At 42.1% G+C, this 16101-nt stretch overlaps 1 protein-coding gene across 1 annotated transcript in view; it reads left to right on the forward strand.

Moving 5' to 3' along the window:
- Positions 1-13019: 13019 nt before the first annotated feature.
- LOC116862619 (hypoxia-inducible factor 1-alpha-like) overlaps positions 13020-16101 on the forward strand; it is a 118540-nt gene continuing 115458 nt past the window's right edge. The window contains exons 1-2 of the mRNA XM_032849974.1: positions 13020-13061; positions 13618-13860. Coding sequence (XP_032705865.1) covers positions 13020-13061; positions 13618-13860 — 285 coding nt within the window. The remainder of the gene's footprint in view (positions 13062-13617; positions 13861-16101) is intronic.

A 16101-nucleotide genomic window follows, 5' to 3' on the forward strand; every position in this document is an offset into this window, starting at 1 on the left:
AGAAGTGGGTGGGGAGAGAGACTGCTGTAACGGAGGGAACCTATCCCCTAACCTTCCCCCCTACCCCTACCCCCCATGCCGTCCCCTGGCTTCCTCTTGCAGATTCCCAACACTGCTCTCTGCGTTGACTGCCCCAGCTGGAAACAGTGGTCCCAGCCCTGCTGCCCTGTCTGATCCACTTTCACTGAAGGAAGAGTCTGGAGCCAGGGCTGGGAAAGTGGAGGGCAGGGGTTGAGGGCAGGATTTTTTCCATCACCACTGAAATTGGAGAGATATGAACCTGAACTCTTAGGAGGAAGGTGATATGGTCTCCCAAGAAGGCAATTAAGCAGACAAGGAGTTTGGGAATTAGGGATCAAAACTGTGAGGCGAACAGGTTGAGTGGTCTTAGACAAGTTACATTTAATCTCAGAGCCTCATTTTCCTTATTTCAAGCAGGGGCAGTGTTGGAATTAATTAATTCTGCAGGATGTGCTTGGAGATCCACAGTCAGAGACTAGAGCAGTGCGGAAGGAGGTTTTGTGTTTTTGTATCTCTTGCTCCTAGAAAAATGAAAGCTTCCTCATTTTTTACCGCTCCCCCAAATCCCCCCTACCCAACAAGAAGAAAAAGTAACCGGTCAGCTTTACCTATCAAGTATTCACATGCATTTCATTGAAAGCTTGCCTCAGCCACGTCTCTGAGACCAGATCCTCTGTGCTTTTTTAACATTTTCTATGGGACTGAGTTGCAATGCTTTTATTCTAACCTTCTCGTTATTTCTTAATCTTACGCAGGGCTGATGATGTCAGTGTCTTACAGTTGGTCTTTGGTTGCTTGTTTCTTAGGATAATCTTCATGCCTTGTCGTAATACTTCTCATGGCAGCTCCCTGAAACTTTGTGGAGCCCCCAGAATTTGACCTTAGGACAGCAAAGGGCTGATGTTTCTGAGGCTGACCACCAACACAGCCTCTCTTTGCGGCGACCCCTTTAGGTTTCTTTCCTTCTTTTCGGCAGAACATAAATTTCCAAGTTGTGTGTGTTTGCTTGTAAATACACCACTCAGCTTTGTTCCTATCCTTTGTGTCAACAGGAAAATCCCCTTGTTCTATGTTTAGCTTGAATAATTACCAAACTGTTTGTAATTAGAATGTGAGGGTGTGACCTCATAGCAATTTTTTCATTTCCTTTCTCTGTATTTAATACATTTCAGAAACGGAAAATACCAAATCTGTCCCCCCCTTTTTTTTGATGCTTATCAGTAATGGAAACATTGCAAAACAATCAGCCCAATACCTATGCTTTGTTCATTTATTGCCTTCTCTGAAGATAAATTGACTGTACTCAACGCTCTCCAGCATTTTTCTTCACCTAGATATTATTGCCTTGTGCAGCCACCCCAAGGTGACTGTTATCACTTAATTAAATCCTTGCACGCTGGGAAGAAAAAACAACATTGTTCCTCCATAACCCCAAGGAGCCTATTTTTAAGCCACTAAGCCTTTTCCCTGTTTTATTAACTTATTCCTGGCTACAACAAGACATACTTTTGTTGATGAGCAAAAGGTTGTATTAGCTTTTTATTTTCTGGGTAAACTTATCTATTCTCTGGGATGAGAGAAGAGAAAAAAGAATGGACATTACAAGGGAAGGGAAAAAATGGGGTCTCTTCAACCTCCCTGATTCTAGTAAAGGTCTCTGTAAACACCACACTGGAAACCAGAAGCAGGGGATTCGGGCAAAGGAATGAGAAAATAAAATGTAAACATCAAATGAGAACAAGACTAAAAGTAAAATGACGTGTCTGTCCATTGGGGAAAACATGCAGGGTAGAGGATACCGCTTTCAAGCTAAGGAAACAAGGCATAGAAGTTATGTGGGGTTTTGTTTGTTTGTTTGTTTGTTTGTTAAAGAAGGAATGATCTATTGACACTTCTTTTTGTTCCTGCCTGGAGTAGTATCTCTTTATTAACCTTTTGTTTAATGTGTTTATTTTTTTTTCCCCTCCCACTCAGGTTTCCTTTACCTTATAAAATCAGGCATCCATTAACAATCAGTTCTAGCCCCGGTTGTATTTCAAGGCATCAAAGAAATACCATTGGGGTAAATTGAGGGCTGTGTGTGTGTGTATGTGTGTGTGTGTGTGTGTGTGTGTGTGTGTGTGTTGATGTGGGGACGTGTGTGCACATACTTATGTGTATGCGTGTGCATGTGTGCTAGGAGTAGGGATACACAACCCGTAACTGGCCATTTGAAGTGCAGCATGTAATATCAGAAAGTTTGCTTGCCGCAAAGGGAGTTATCTGTTCACACGTGGTAAATTATGTACCTTTCAGTTTGTTTCTAGTCCATTACATCACGGGCCAGAAAATGGGTTGTCACTTCTAAGATTTGGACCCAAGCAAGCATATGTGTTTATTCATGACGGTAAATCATTTTACCACATGCTGTGTTCACCAACAGAGTAAATGCTGCTTAAAGCTGTAATATTGGCAAGAGAAGTTGATGCTGAGACAAGCTTGAGCTGGATAGAGACCTGGTTCTCAAATAGATAATGAAGATATCTGAACTGTCTCCTATCATTGCCCACAGGTTACACATTTCTCAGCATCATACACAGAACCCACGACTGTGAACACCGGCTCACTCCCTCTTAGGGGGCAGGCTGTGTCCGATGGCTCACTGTGTCTGTCTCTAAAATGGGAAAAGCACAGACACCTCTAGGATAGTGTGAGAATGTGCCCCAAAATGCCTGTGAAAATCCCTTTAACAAAAGGGCCCTCTGTCCAAACACCAGGAGCTGTTTCTTGCTTGATGCATCAGACCTTCCATTGTCCACTTGGAGGGACTGAGAATCTTCATGCGTTGCTTCTTGGGTTCAGGTCAGATCTGCAGTAGTTTTCATCTTGCCAACCAAATGGATGCCTGTGGGAATGTGTATATCTTCCCACTCGCTGGAGTGGACTGGTTTGCTTTTTTCCCTCTGCAGGTTAATTTCTTTCCCTTTATAATAGCGTTATAAATGTTGTACTGAGGCAGGTGAGAGTCCTTAGAGACAGTGCCCTTTGGAGCAACCACCCATTTGACTTTCACCTTGAGCAGTGTCGCTGGTGTCCCGATAAAGTTCGTGTGGAGGCGTATACATGTTTGGCTTCAAATTCCAGTTTCCTAGGTCAGAAACTTCATGGCTTTCTCCTGACAACCTTAGAATGCAACAGAGAATCACAAAGTGAGTGTCATTTACTCTTTGCTTTCCTTCCTCTCTCCTTCCCTCTCCCTTCTCTCCAGGTTCAGCTGGGGTCATTCTTAAGTCATCCTTCTCAGCAGTGTATATCTGGCCTTCCAGAATGTCAGATCAGGAGGCAACCCAGCTGTCCTCAGTCACCCATTTTTGTTCTTAATAATCTTCACTGGAAACCCTTCCCTTCCCAGCCAGATTCTGCTGACTGCCTTTGCCCTTCATGAAACAGAAAGACTGGTTGCACCTTCCACAGTGGGAGCTGGCATGAACTCAGTCACCTTTGGGGCTTCTCTGGGCTGAACGATCCAGTCCATTTAACCATTCTGCAAAAGTCTTATGTTTCAAATATCTACTCATTTTTTCAGCTCCCTTTTGAACCCTCTCTAAATTCTTCTTCTTATAAAGCATTGAACCCCAAAAATGACTTTACTTAAGATCTGAACAGTGCTGAATGAAAAAGAAAATTCACTTAGAATTCTAAAATTCAGTGTTGATGGTTCCCATCTGCAGACATTTAACTTAAAAATATTGAGTCGATTGGTTGCCCCATTTAAAAGAAGAATTGGGCGGTATGTGTACACACAAACACACACAGACACGCACACATGGTGGGAGCTATGTGCTGGCCTTTCGCAGAGCCCTAGAGAGCAGGAGACACTCCCCATGATCTCCACTGGCTGAGCATGGAACCTCTCACATACCTCGGACTATGGGTCTTATTTGAAGGTAAACAGAGCTAGACTGAGGCAAAATTGTCAAATGGATGCAAGTCTTCAGTGTGAGGCGTTTTCTCTTTATTTCCCTCACCACCCCCAGACATGGCTCCCGTCCCCACCCTGGTGAACAAGAGGCCAGTGCTATGCACTTACAGGAAGAAACTATCGAGTCAAAACATGCGAGGGACAGAGGGAGGACCCCAGTCCTCCAGGCTCTGGTTTCCTCCCCACTCCATCTCCTCCTGCACTCTGACTGCCTCGGTTCTCATCTCGAGCACAAACTGAGTTTGAGGAGCCTTGAGGACCCTCTCCTCTCTAGTCTGTACCCATTCGCATCTGCTTCCCTTCGTACTTGAAGAGGAAACAGTGGAAACAATATAGAATCGGTATGAAACCATTACAGTATTAGAACATTTAATAGAAGCTTACTAATAAGAACATGTTACTGTTATTATCTTCACTGCTTCCATATCTAGAACATTGACCTTTCTTGCTTCAAATTCTTAGAGATTTTTATACCAGTTTATTACACATTAGTCTGAATGGCTATTCAAATAGAACTGATTTTTCTGGGACTATTAGATGACTGTTTCCAATCCATTGGAGCATAGGAGAATTGCCTTTCTGTATATTTGCCTCAGTACTTTTTACGGAATGTATATTATTGAGGTCAAAAAGGGGAAAAGTTGTTGAGGAATCAGCCTATATAAAGCAATGCACCTGTGGAATGGGGTTTGCCCAGCAGATTATAATCTACCAACGTATGCCTTAAACACACCTAGCAGGCTGCCAAGTCCTGCCACAACCTCTCAGTTGGCTAAGGTCACAATCCGAGAAGACAACAACCATCTCCTTGTCCCATGTCTGCTTTGGACATCACCTTGAGTGCACTACCTCTCTGCCCTCTGCCCCAGGGAACCCCACACAGGGAACAGATGGTAGCAATTTGATGCCAAAATGTGAAGAAATTCTGCCATGGGAAAACATGCTCCAAATCCTCAGAGTCACTATATAGTAGAGCAGACGGCGTTTGAGCTCCTGCTTTGCCACTTACCGTGTGATCTCAGTTTTCCTCGTCTCAAAAGGGGGTGGTGATAGTGCAGACATTAGAGGTAGGAAGTGAGGAGGGAACTGGGTTAGTCAAAGTAAAGTCCTTCTCCCAGGGTCCAAAACAGGGGCCACCTTAATAAATGCTCACTGATAAGCACACACACACACACACACACACTAGAGTAGTCCTCATTTTTAAGTGATTGTGCTTATGAAACGAAATCATTTTTATTCTGCACCCATGTTCCTTTTCTACTTGTCAACATTAGTGTGTTGTATAAGTGTCTCACCCCATAGTACCTTAATGTGTCTCTTTCTGATAGCTTCCATAATCCCTCAAGGTCAATGAAGTCTTCTCTCTTACAGGTGTTCTGTCCCCAACTTGTGTTTCTTAAACATTTTAAAAGAAATATTTATGACCAAGATGGAATCTTATGTCAACCAAGAGTCCTTTTCTTACTTGCCCCTTTAAGTTAACATCTCACGTAGTTTTAGTACCCTTCATAGATGACCACTTCCTCTAAGTGTGCATTTCTCCTTAGGCAGGTAGAAGCTGCTCTCATTAGCAAACATTCTAAGGCAGCATCTCAAGTCAAATAATAACCACTGTGGGCGCTGTTTATCAAATACCCACCATATGATGGCACATGTGTTTATTCTGATCAACAACTCTATTGAGTAGATTAAATAAGGTAGATATTATTCTGTATATTCTCATATGAGAAAACAGCAAAGTTGCAAATTCAGAATCTCATCTCGGGGCTGTTTGAGTCCAAAGTGCCTGTGCTCTTTTCCACTACCTCTTGCAGACCTTGAAGGATTCTCATTTCCAAGCTGGGCAGAGAACTTGTTGGACTCTGGTCAGATAGGCTGTTTAGCTACACTGAAGGAATTGAGACAAGGCTGTCATTGTCCCATCTCTTTGACCATTGCCCCAAATCTTGGAGTCCCTCTGAATCTGACCAGAGTCTTCCTAACAGATTCATGTCTCACGTTGAGGACAACTGGAGTGTAGAGTATAGAGGGGCCCCTCTATTGCACCAGGTCTTTGAGCCATGAGCTGTGGCCTCTGGAAGGAGGAGCATTTCTCTCTAAGCATCTCTCAAGGACTGTGGCAGGTGTCTCCCCGGTGAGAGCTATAGAGTGTGCTCCCTAGCAGTGATCAAGGCACCCTGGTCTCGGCAGTAGTACATCTGTCTGCCTGATGCATCTCTTATTCCTTCTTTAATCCTCTTCTTTGAGGGTTCCGACAAAGCTTTCTGACTTTGGAAGTCTCCTCTCTCACACCTCTTAACAAGGCCAGGAATCTGTCCCAATAGCCCCCTTTCTGGTGCCTCACCTGGAATTTGGATGATGTCCATATCCCACCCCCGCTTCTGTTTTTTATGAGCACCCTGGAAAAACTCTACGGAGAGCTGTGAAGGGACTGGTTCTCTTTAAACCACTTCAGCTGTGTATCACTATGTCAGCAATCCTGCTGTTTACTGACCGAAAAGTGATGGGAAGTGTCCTAATGTTTCAGCCCGTGTCACCCAGCCCTTAGGTACTTCTGCTTGGCATCTCTCTGTCACTGAGTGTTTAAGCCTAGATGTTCTCTTATGTAATTCATTTGTGCTGCCTAGTATGACAAAAGGGGACATTAGTAATATGGTTCCTTCAAAAAGTTGCTGGATAACCTGCTACACCTGCCATTCTCTTTTGTGTGTCCCTATAAAGCAAAAGATTCAGCCTTGAAGAAGCAAGCGTATATGACTCATAGCAGAACCCTAGATTTTGCTGTATGTATTAAGCCTTTTGAGACAAGGATTTTTAATCCTGTCCAACATGAAGGTTTTGTATTCCATCGTGTTATTGGAAATTTTAATTGCGATCATGTAGTTCAGTGTGTTAAGGGAGCCCAATATAAGGGAGAATTGAATTTGAAAGTATGTGAGGAAGTGAGTTTCTTTCATTCATTGCCTGTAAGGGTGTGTTACTTATACCTTGCTGAGATTGTGGAAAAGAGCTGGTCTCCCTGCCTTGTAGAATATTGATAATAATGTCCGTCACTCACCCTTACACTGTCTTGTTCTCATTAGCTCAAGCGAAATGAAGGGTGCTGATAAACTATGTAGACCTGTGCCAGCATATAGTCCATCAGACCAGCCTAGTAGGTCACAGCTATGTGCCATAAGGCCACGTCTGTGTGCTTTTTTAGGAAATGGCAAAACAATACTGGCTCTACACTTTCATGAAAGGTACCTGTTATGGCAGAAAGGAACTGGGAAAGGGATAAAAATCTGATGGAGAGGAGCAGCAAATGGCTTAAGCAAGTGTGATTACCTATAATAAGAATAGAAGGAACACACAGAAAATGATAACAGCTTAAGGTTCTGTTTGTAAAACCCTTAATATATTTTTTATTTGCTTTGGGATAAAAGTCTTCCATTAGGGCACAGAGGCCAATTTGAGTCTTTAGGGGCTCAATCCTTTAGGGGAACTCCCTTTCCAGTCTGCGAAGCATTTAAGTAGAAATTAAAGTAGGTCATCCTATTACTAAGGAGAGGCCCCCAAGCAAGACAATAAAACAAATCTTACTTGTTGGAAAAGGTCAAGACTAGAATGAACAAATCTCATTGGAGGCAAAAAGAATCTATCCCCAATATTCGACCACACAAAATTTACGCTAGCCTACACCAATTCGGAGCCATTCCTCATCTTCAAAATTTGTTAGTATTCCTTACACAGCCATGAGTCCTGTGTACCTATGTATAACCATATCCATGGTTGTTTTACTGCCCAGGGTAATTTCCACATAAAAATGCAGTCAGAACAGTATTGCTGGGAACATGGGCCACGAAATACAGCACAACTTGTACTACAACCACACCCACCCCCCACAGCCGTCAGCACCTTTGGCACTAAGTGGATGAATACAGAATGCAAATCAGTCGGTGAAAGGAGAAGAGGGGAAAAAGGAAATAGGAGAGAAAAAATGAAAAGGGGGCTGAAATGAGAATATAGACGAGGTGGGGGAAGCTGTTGATTTGAAACTCATGCTCTGTGGTTTCCAAGGTAATCCCAGGTGACCTTGTACTGCTCACTTTTTTCAGGCTTTTGTCATTCGTGGGGAAGCTAGTGTTTACTTAGACTCTAAGATAGGTCTGAGGAAGAGTTTTAATGAGGATTCATCTTTCTTAAATTATTAGGGACTTCATTAAAAATGTTAATGTCTTCTGTGACAGAGTGTGTGTGGGGTAGATACAGGTGGGAAATTTCTTAATTGTGAAACTGACTATCTTGGAGTCTTGGGATTCTAGACTGCTAAGAAAAATACCATTTTAACAATGAAAATGAGGTTTAGTTCACATACCTGGTCCTTTAAGGAAACCAGGCAGAGGGCCAACTGAAAACTCAGGCTTGGAATTTAATCAATATGCCTGCCCCTTCATACCACTGCTGTGGGCAATTTGGATGCCTTTGACATAAAAGGTTGAGAGAGACTAAGTGGGAGGTGACAGTTGTGGCTAAAGGTATTATAGGGTTATCTGGTAGAGGCCACTATAAATTCTGTAGACTAAATAGAATTTTAATAAGTCTAATAGTCATTGAGAGATGGACTGTCATCCATCAAACACAATGAATGGTAGAATATATCCATTTTCAAATTATTTTTGTTCTAACATATCTTTAGCAATTTAAGTCAAAAGAGTGGGTAAATGGATCATTGTGCACATTAGAATTAGACTGAGACTATTGATTCAAGGTTTCTAGTGAATGAATTATCAATACGGCCAACTGCAAATTTCATTTGGAATTACTGTGACTTGGCACATCAGTGCATTTGAATAGATCGTGCATAACCTAGATTATTGTTCGAGTGAATCCCTTACAGGCTATTACATAACTTCAGTAAACCACATGGCCTGGAGTCACTGGAAACACTTGATCTACTGATTCCTCAGGTGTGTCAGGTAATAATACAGCCTCTACAGTGAAAGTCGATTGTGGTGTTCCATGGCAAGACAAAAGGCACAGTCAGGAAGCTAGACCTGCCCAGCAGATTAACAGTATGTGCTGCCTAGGAAAAGGTGGAAAATCAAAGTCTGCCATACTTCGGCAGGTGTCTGGGATGTCACTTCCTGGTCTTTGTCTTCACTGAAGAGTCCTGAAAGGGGAAGATCCTGGGTGATAAGGGCGCTTGAGGACAGGAGGGAAAGGAAAGTTTGTCTGAGTGAAAACTTTTGACACTACCTTCTGCCCTGGGAAATGTTATGTGGTGGTCTTGTTAGCTCCATTAAATGGTCCATCGTCTTTGGTAATTGTAAGAGTACATGTGAGCACCTTTAAAATATATTTATCTCTAAATATCTAGGAATCTCAAAATATATAGAACAGATCTGTTCCTGAAAAATTGACCATTTAGTGACAGCTCCTGTGCTGAATCTAGTTTGCCCTTTGCCTCCCACTGTACCTTCCTCTAGTAAAAACTGTAAGACAAACCAGAACTATACATTTCAAATACTTTTTTTTTTTAACAAATTTGAGCACTGATTTTGAAAGGGAGAAAATTGCAGTGATCACTTGATTGATCAGTCAAATAACTTCAACAGAAAAGAGTTGAGTCTGTCACTTTTGCTGCCTCATATGGCAGGTCAGGAAGGCCCAGTGGTTTCCCCAGGGAGATACATTCTTTGCCTTCTTCAGACTACCTTAACATGGCTGATTTTACATTCATGGTAGTCCGTTTAGACTTTATCTTTGTGTTCCCATTAGTTATACTGCTCTGTAGACAACTTCAGTCCCATGATTCCTATTAAATCTCAGAGATTTAGGTTAAAGCATCATTTGATCCTGGAAATTCAAATAGTAAAATAGCCAGTTACTCCTCAGTGATGGCTATGAATTCTTTTTCAGTCAGGATGGTCATTGAAGTAGAGCAGAAAGAAGAAGGAAACTCCAATGTCATGTAATTTAATTTCCCTCTTTGCTAATGTTCATATCCCACAAAATTGCCACCACCCACACCCTTGTCGCCTGGCCTGCTTCTTTCATTCTGTTCTTGAATTGGACACAGCGAAAGCCAGGATCCACAGCCAAGCACCACTGCTTTTAATTGTGTACATTTAGACTCTCATTTAATGGACACCTAGCAGATTGGTCCTAGCAAATTTCATATCCTGAATTGCTCCACTTCGAAGGGTATCATCTAGAGATTCTCTGAAAATGACTTCTTCTGACATAAGTCGTTTTGCTTTGTATACATGCAAGTGTGTTAGCAAAGAAACACAATCTCCTTTGCTTCATGTGTGTTAAAGAGGCATGTGGGGGTAAAGGCAGAAGCATTTCCTCGATGCCCTGAATAGGAAGAGAGCTCTGTGGACAAGTAGTATGTACTGGTCATTCTCACTAAGACTCAGTGGCCAACCACAATGAAAGGAGAAGGTCGGCAGAGCATCTGAGAGCCATAGCGAGCACTAAACCCAGTTGTTTATCCCAAGATCATTTAGCATCAGGTTCCCAATTCCATCAGAATAATTGATTTTCCCATAAATGTATATCACCACTTTGTATGGAGCTAAGGCAATGAAGCAGTGTAGCCTCTAAGCATTTGAAATGAACAACAAAAAAAACAATATAAAGATTTCAATATTGTACATGTAGGACCCAGAAAACGTGCAATTACTTGAAAAAGATTTCAAAAACAGTCCTCCGTGTTGCTGATTTCTGGAACTAAGCTCTACTTTCTATTATGAGTCCATCATATTTATAGCTTTATGTGAATCTAGTAAAAATTAATTATTAATTATATAAATGATAAATAAAGAGAGAATCTAGCTACAGTGATTTCTGGAAATTAACATCAAAGATTTCATGGCCCACGCATTTTCCCCAACCAGAATTCCTAAACAACTATCTTAGCTCAGGCTACCGTAACAAAATATAATTGACTAGGTAGCTTAAGCAACAGACATTTATATTCTTGTAGTTCTGGAGGCTTGAAGTCCAAGATCAAGGTGCCAGCATGGTCAGATTCTGTTAAGGACTTTATTTGTAGCTTGCAAATGGCTACCTCCTTGCTGTGTGCTCTCCTGGCCCTTCCCAGGAGCATGCCCAAATAGAAAGAGATAGCTCTCTCTTCCTCTTCTTATGAGGATATCAGTCCTATTGGATTAGGACCCCCATCCCTATGCCCTCATTTAATCCTAATTATCTCCGAGAAGTCCAGTCCCCAGATGCAGTCACCTTGGGGGTTAAGGTATCAACATACACATTTTGGGGGGCTATAATTCAGACCATGGCAACCATATTTGTGACAACCAAGTTCCTTTTGGTACAAATGTTTTTAATTCCTTTTCCCTAGAGATACCAATAAATGTCTCCTGAAGTGAAACTCCTATGAATGCATCAGATTAATATCTGAGGTCTCTAAATGGTCTTTTAATATGCTAAATTCATTATAGGGTTCTTTAATCACTGTTACTACCCCTGACACAAACTCCTTACCTAAAGGAACACACGTGCAATGCTTTTATTATATTCTTTTAAGGAGCCTCTTTTTTTAAAGTTACCCACTGCCCAGTTAAACAGTCAGGTTTGGTCATAATCAGCCATAAGAGAAATAACAGTATGGGTCTACATTGTTATCAAGGATAACAGGATAAAGTCATCTTTACTGAGGATAAAGTCATCTTACATAAATTAGCATACTTCTACATAAAGTAGTACATGATATGCCAGAAGGAGAAGGAGAAAAGCCCTAAGTCTCAATAAGAAACCATGGGACAGGAAAGGGACTCATTGTGCGGGCCAGCCCGGTGGCCTATGGGTGTGTGTGCTCAAGGCTTGTCCTGGCCATTGCTGCTGGGAGGTGTGGGTCTCCTAGCAATTTTTTTTATATATTTTTATTTTTTTATTAACATATAATGTATTATTTTCTCCAGGGGTACAGGTCTGTGAATCATCAGGCTTACACATTTCATAGCACTCATCATAGCACATACCTTCTCCAGTGTCCATAACCCAATTTTTTATTAACCGTGGGGTCCCTTCTCTCCTTTGAGCCATTAGTCCTTCCTCCAACACATGAGAATTTCCTTGAGGTCTAGCAGTCTCTTGGCTGTACTTTCACAAGTTCCAAGAAGATAAAAATATGAGCTGATGGATGTGTTCGTTAACTAGATGGGAGGAATCTCCTGTGCACGTGTAGCAAATCATCACAATGTATACTTTAGATATCTCACAATATCATTTATCGATTATACGTCAGTAATGCTGTAAAAATATAAATTTCATCAATCCATGCCTTTTCTAAATCAAAGACAACACGGGACAGGTGTGGAGCTCAGTGAAAACGGACAGGGATCCCCACCTCCTACACAGTATATCCTCAGCTGGAAACTCCCTTTGTCCGGCAGCCTTTTGTTTTATAGAGTTAATTTCCAGCTCTGCTCATTTGCTTAGTCTGAGATCCCACAGATGATTTTTCTTTAAGAAAGCAGCTTGTGGAGGTGCCTGGGTGGCTCAGTCAGTTAGGCATCTCTCTTCAGCTTGGGTGGTGATCCCAGTGTCCTGGGATCGAGTCCCACATTGGGTTCCCTGCTCTGTGGGAAGCCTGCTTCTCCCTCTCCCACTCTCCCTGCTTGTGCATGCTCTCTCTTTCTCTCTTTCTGTCAAATAAATAAAAATAAAATCTTAAGAAAGTAAAGGAAAAGTAAAGGAAAGAAGAGAAAAAAGCAAAGAGAAAAAAAAAAAGAAAAGAAAATAAAGAAAAGAAGTGAGTTGGGTCCTTGCCCAGCTTTGTGGAACCTCAGCTGGTATAGAACCAGGGCATAGTGAGCACTCAACAGTTGTTTTCTGAATGCATCATACTTAAATATAGGAATATGAGAATTGCTTATTGGAAAGAAATGCTGGAGGAAGCACAGATTTTGAGCACCTTCGACGGCAGGCAAAACAACTGAAGTACCCAGCAGGTAGTCTGAGCATCAGGAGGAAAAAGAGGGATCCTTCTTTCTTAGCTCTACCACATACTGATGAGTGGCAGTGAGCCATGTCCTTAATGGCTCTGGGCTTCAGCTTCCTTATCCGTAAGGTAGGATTAAATAATACCCATCTAGGGGCACCGGGTGGCATAATCAGTTAAGCACCTGACTCTTGGTTGTGGCTCACGTCATGATGTCAGGGTCATAAGACTGATCCCTGCGCTGGGTGCCACGCTCAGTGGGAAGTCTGCTTGAGGATCCTCTCTCTCCCTCTGCCCCCTCTCAAATAAATACATTAATTAAAAAAAACAATTATGGTCTAATCTCTATACTGTTTTGTATAATGTAGACAACTGGAATTACACTGGAACTTTGTGTGAGACCAAGCTCCATGAGTACCCAAAGTAAAGAAGAGATGTTTTTTGGCTTCTCAGGACTAGTACAATGTCCTATTTATAGTACTGCCGCTGGCAGGGAAATTCTTCCTTTAACCTGAGAGAGAACTCTAAATTAAAAGGGAAAGATGTGCAATAAGGGATGAGCTCCCGGATTCTGAAGAGCCTACATTTTGGTAAATTTGTATACCCCATGCACAAAAAGGAGACGTTCTAGTGTGCCAGTGATTATCTGTGCCTTAGCGTAACTACCGGGACTCCTCTCCCTCAGGCGACAGGAGCTCGGGAGCAGCACATGGGCTGCTCACACCGACGCCCCGTGGAGTGCCAGTCTCCCAGGACGGGCCACAGACCACGTGGGGTCAGCTTGTGCACCCTCCTGCCCCGGACCCGGGACTCAGAGACACAGACACGTGCGACTCCACGCAATGCCGCACCCTGTCTTTATACCCGAGCCTGTTGTCCATTTGGCTGGATGTTCACATCAAGAAATCTACATGCCTCAAGGCTGGATGTAAGGCTTGAACTAGCATCCCAGAGAAAAAAGGTCAGCACTTTGATACACAGCTTCCACAAAATGGAATTTTAATGAGCAGAAGCAAAACCTGATCTCCTTGCTCAGAAAGCAGATGTCTTTGTTCTTTTCATGTTTTAACATTTCACTAGCTCAACATCTCTCCTTTTATTCTGGTAACTCTCCACTAAGGACTAAGAGAGGCCGTCTGTGCCTCTCTGCCTTGTTTTCTCACCTAAGATGTTTAGATTTATGTGTTTTAGGAAACTCTTAGGAGAGGTGTTGTGAGGCACCAAGGTCTGTTGTTCCGGAATCCTTTTTTAGTGGGAAAACACTCAGATGCGACTGAATGACTCTAATTTGGTTGTGATGGGGGAACATGTGGCTTTGGGTACATGATAATGACATGAACCCGTGCGAGCCCTTGTGTTATTGACTCGTGGTGATGAGGAGGGGGAAAAGGAAGAGACATGGGAGCCAGAAAGCTCTGGAAGATTCCTCGGAGTTAAAGCCCAAACCTTTGATGTTTGCTTTCATCCTCTTTAAGAAAATATACTTGCCTTAGATTCCTACCTCTAAAAATAAAGCTTTTGTTTCTGCACAGGGCTTGATTGTTAAAACTCAGATTGCAAAGACAAAATTCGGGAAACTTTTTCTTCCCCATAAACAGATACATGTGGGCACTTCTGGGCCTCGTCCCAGGCTCCTTGAATTTGCTGGGAGTCCACATGTGTGCGTGAGCAGTCCAGCATCACCTCCTGAGTGCAATCAGAGGGCAATATGGCATTTTAATGAGCTCTGTCAAAGTGTTATTGTATCCAAAGGCCAGAAAAAATTTAAGAAACATTTTTGTCTTTCTAACTCTTTTATCTGCTGCCAAAAGAGAGTGGAAAGATAGGTATTGAAGCCCTGTCCTCACTCTTCAGGCCAGGCTTCTTCTGTGCTTGGCTGATTCACTCAACTTGTTTCATGATGATGGAGGCCTGGTTCCAAGAGCAGACTCCCCCATTTCCAGTGCTAACCCATTGCTCAGAAAGCAGAAGAAATGTTCTCATGCAGCCTCTCCTTATGAACAGCAAAGATGTCTGCACAGTTACAAAATACTCTTATCTAATGGCTTGCAAGCCTTGTGCTGACATCCATGTTCTATTCCTGCTCTAACAGGATTTTGTCATAACAATGAAAAACGCTGGGTTTGGGGAGAAAGTTGAGTGTGCCAGAGACTGTCCTCTCTCAGGGTTGGGTATTTTCTGCACAGTCTAAGCCTGAATCAGAAGAACATCACAGATGCACGGTGCATTGGACACGGAGCACATGCATGCATTTAAATCACGTGTATCTTACTTCTTTACTGATGTAATTGTGAAATATGTTCCTTTTGCATTCATAATTAGGGGGTGGAACAGATGGTGAAGGCTTAGTTTAAAATAATCTGTCATTAAAATAACCTAGCCTACTGGTAATTCTTCACTCTAACTGGAGTGAGGTCATAGGAAAAGAGTTTGGGGTGATTTTTTTTTTCTCTCTTCTGCATTGGAATGTGGAAGAAAGAGCCACTAATCTCAGAGTGGTTATATACGTGAGAATTACCCCCTCGAAGGGCACCATAGTAGGATTTCGCTCTGTGAAATCTGGCTGCAGTGGAATATGCAGGAAAAAGAAAAAAAAAAGCAGAGACAAAACTACTTTGACAAATATAAATCCATTTAGTACAATGCATTAAACATTAGTGTACCTTCGATCATGAAGCTATAGTTAGTTTCATACCCTGCAAGGAAATAACCTCATCATTTGACAAATACTGTTAGAGGCCCTCAGCTTTTGGGGTTAAGAAACTGTGCCTTATACTTTATATGTTACACTGATGTCAGGGGATATAAATTATAATTACAGGCATTACTATTCAGATATGCTGTAGCTCCTGACTTCTGCATCCAAGCCTCCCTCCTGTATGTGTGTACCTCATAGACTTACCAGGATGTGACAAAGGAAATCTCCTATCAGCCCTGTCAGGATGGCTAAGAACTGGTTTTAGTAATAAGAAAACTGTCCTGATAAATCAGATACTAGCATGCCTTTAAAATGTCTATTTTACTGTTTCTTCTAAGATTTTGTTCTCCATCTGCTTTGAGGAAAGCAGATAGATTTCAGCATGGCTTTATAATAAATCTTCTCAAGGAGGGACTAGCATTAACATTTGTGTAGATTCTTTTTCATCTTAATCCAACCTTAGTTAATAAT

Source organism: Lontra canadensis, unplaced genomic scaffold (assembly GCF_010015895.1).
Source record: "Lontra canadensis isolate GAN:19392208 unplaced genomic scaffold, GSC_riverotter_1.0 scaffold278, whole genome shotgun sequence".
Classification (NCBI taxonomy): Eukaryota; Metazoa; Chordata; class Mammalia; order Carnivora; family Mustelidae; genus Lontra; species Lontra canadensis.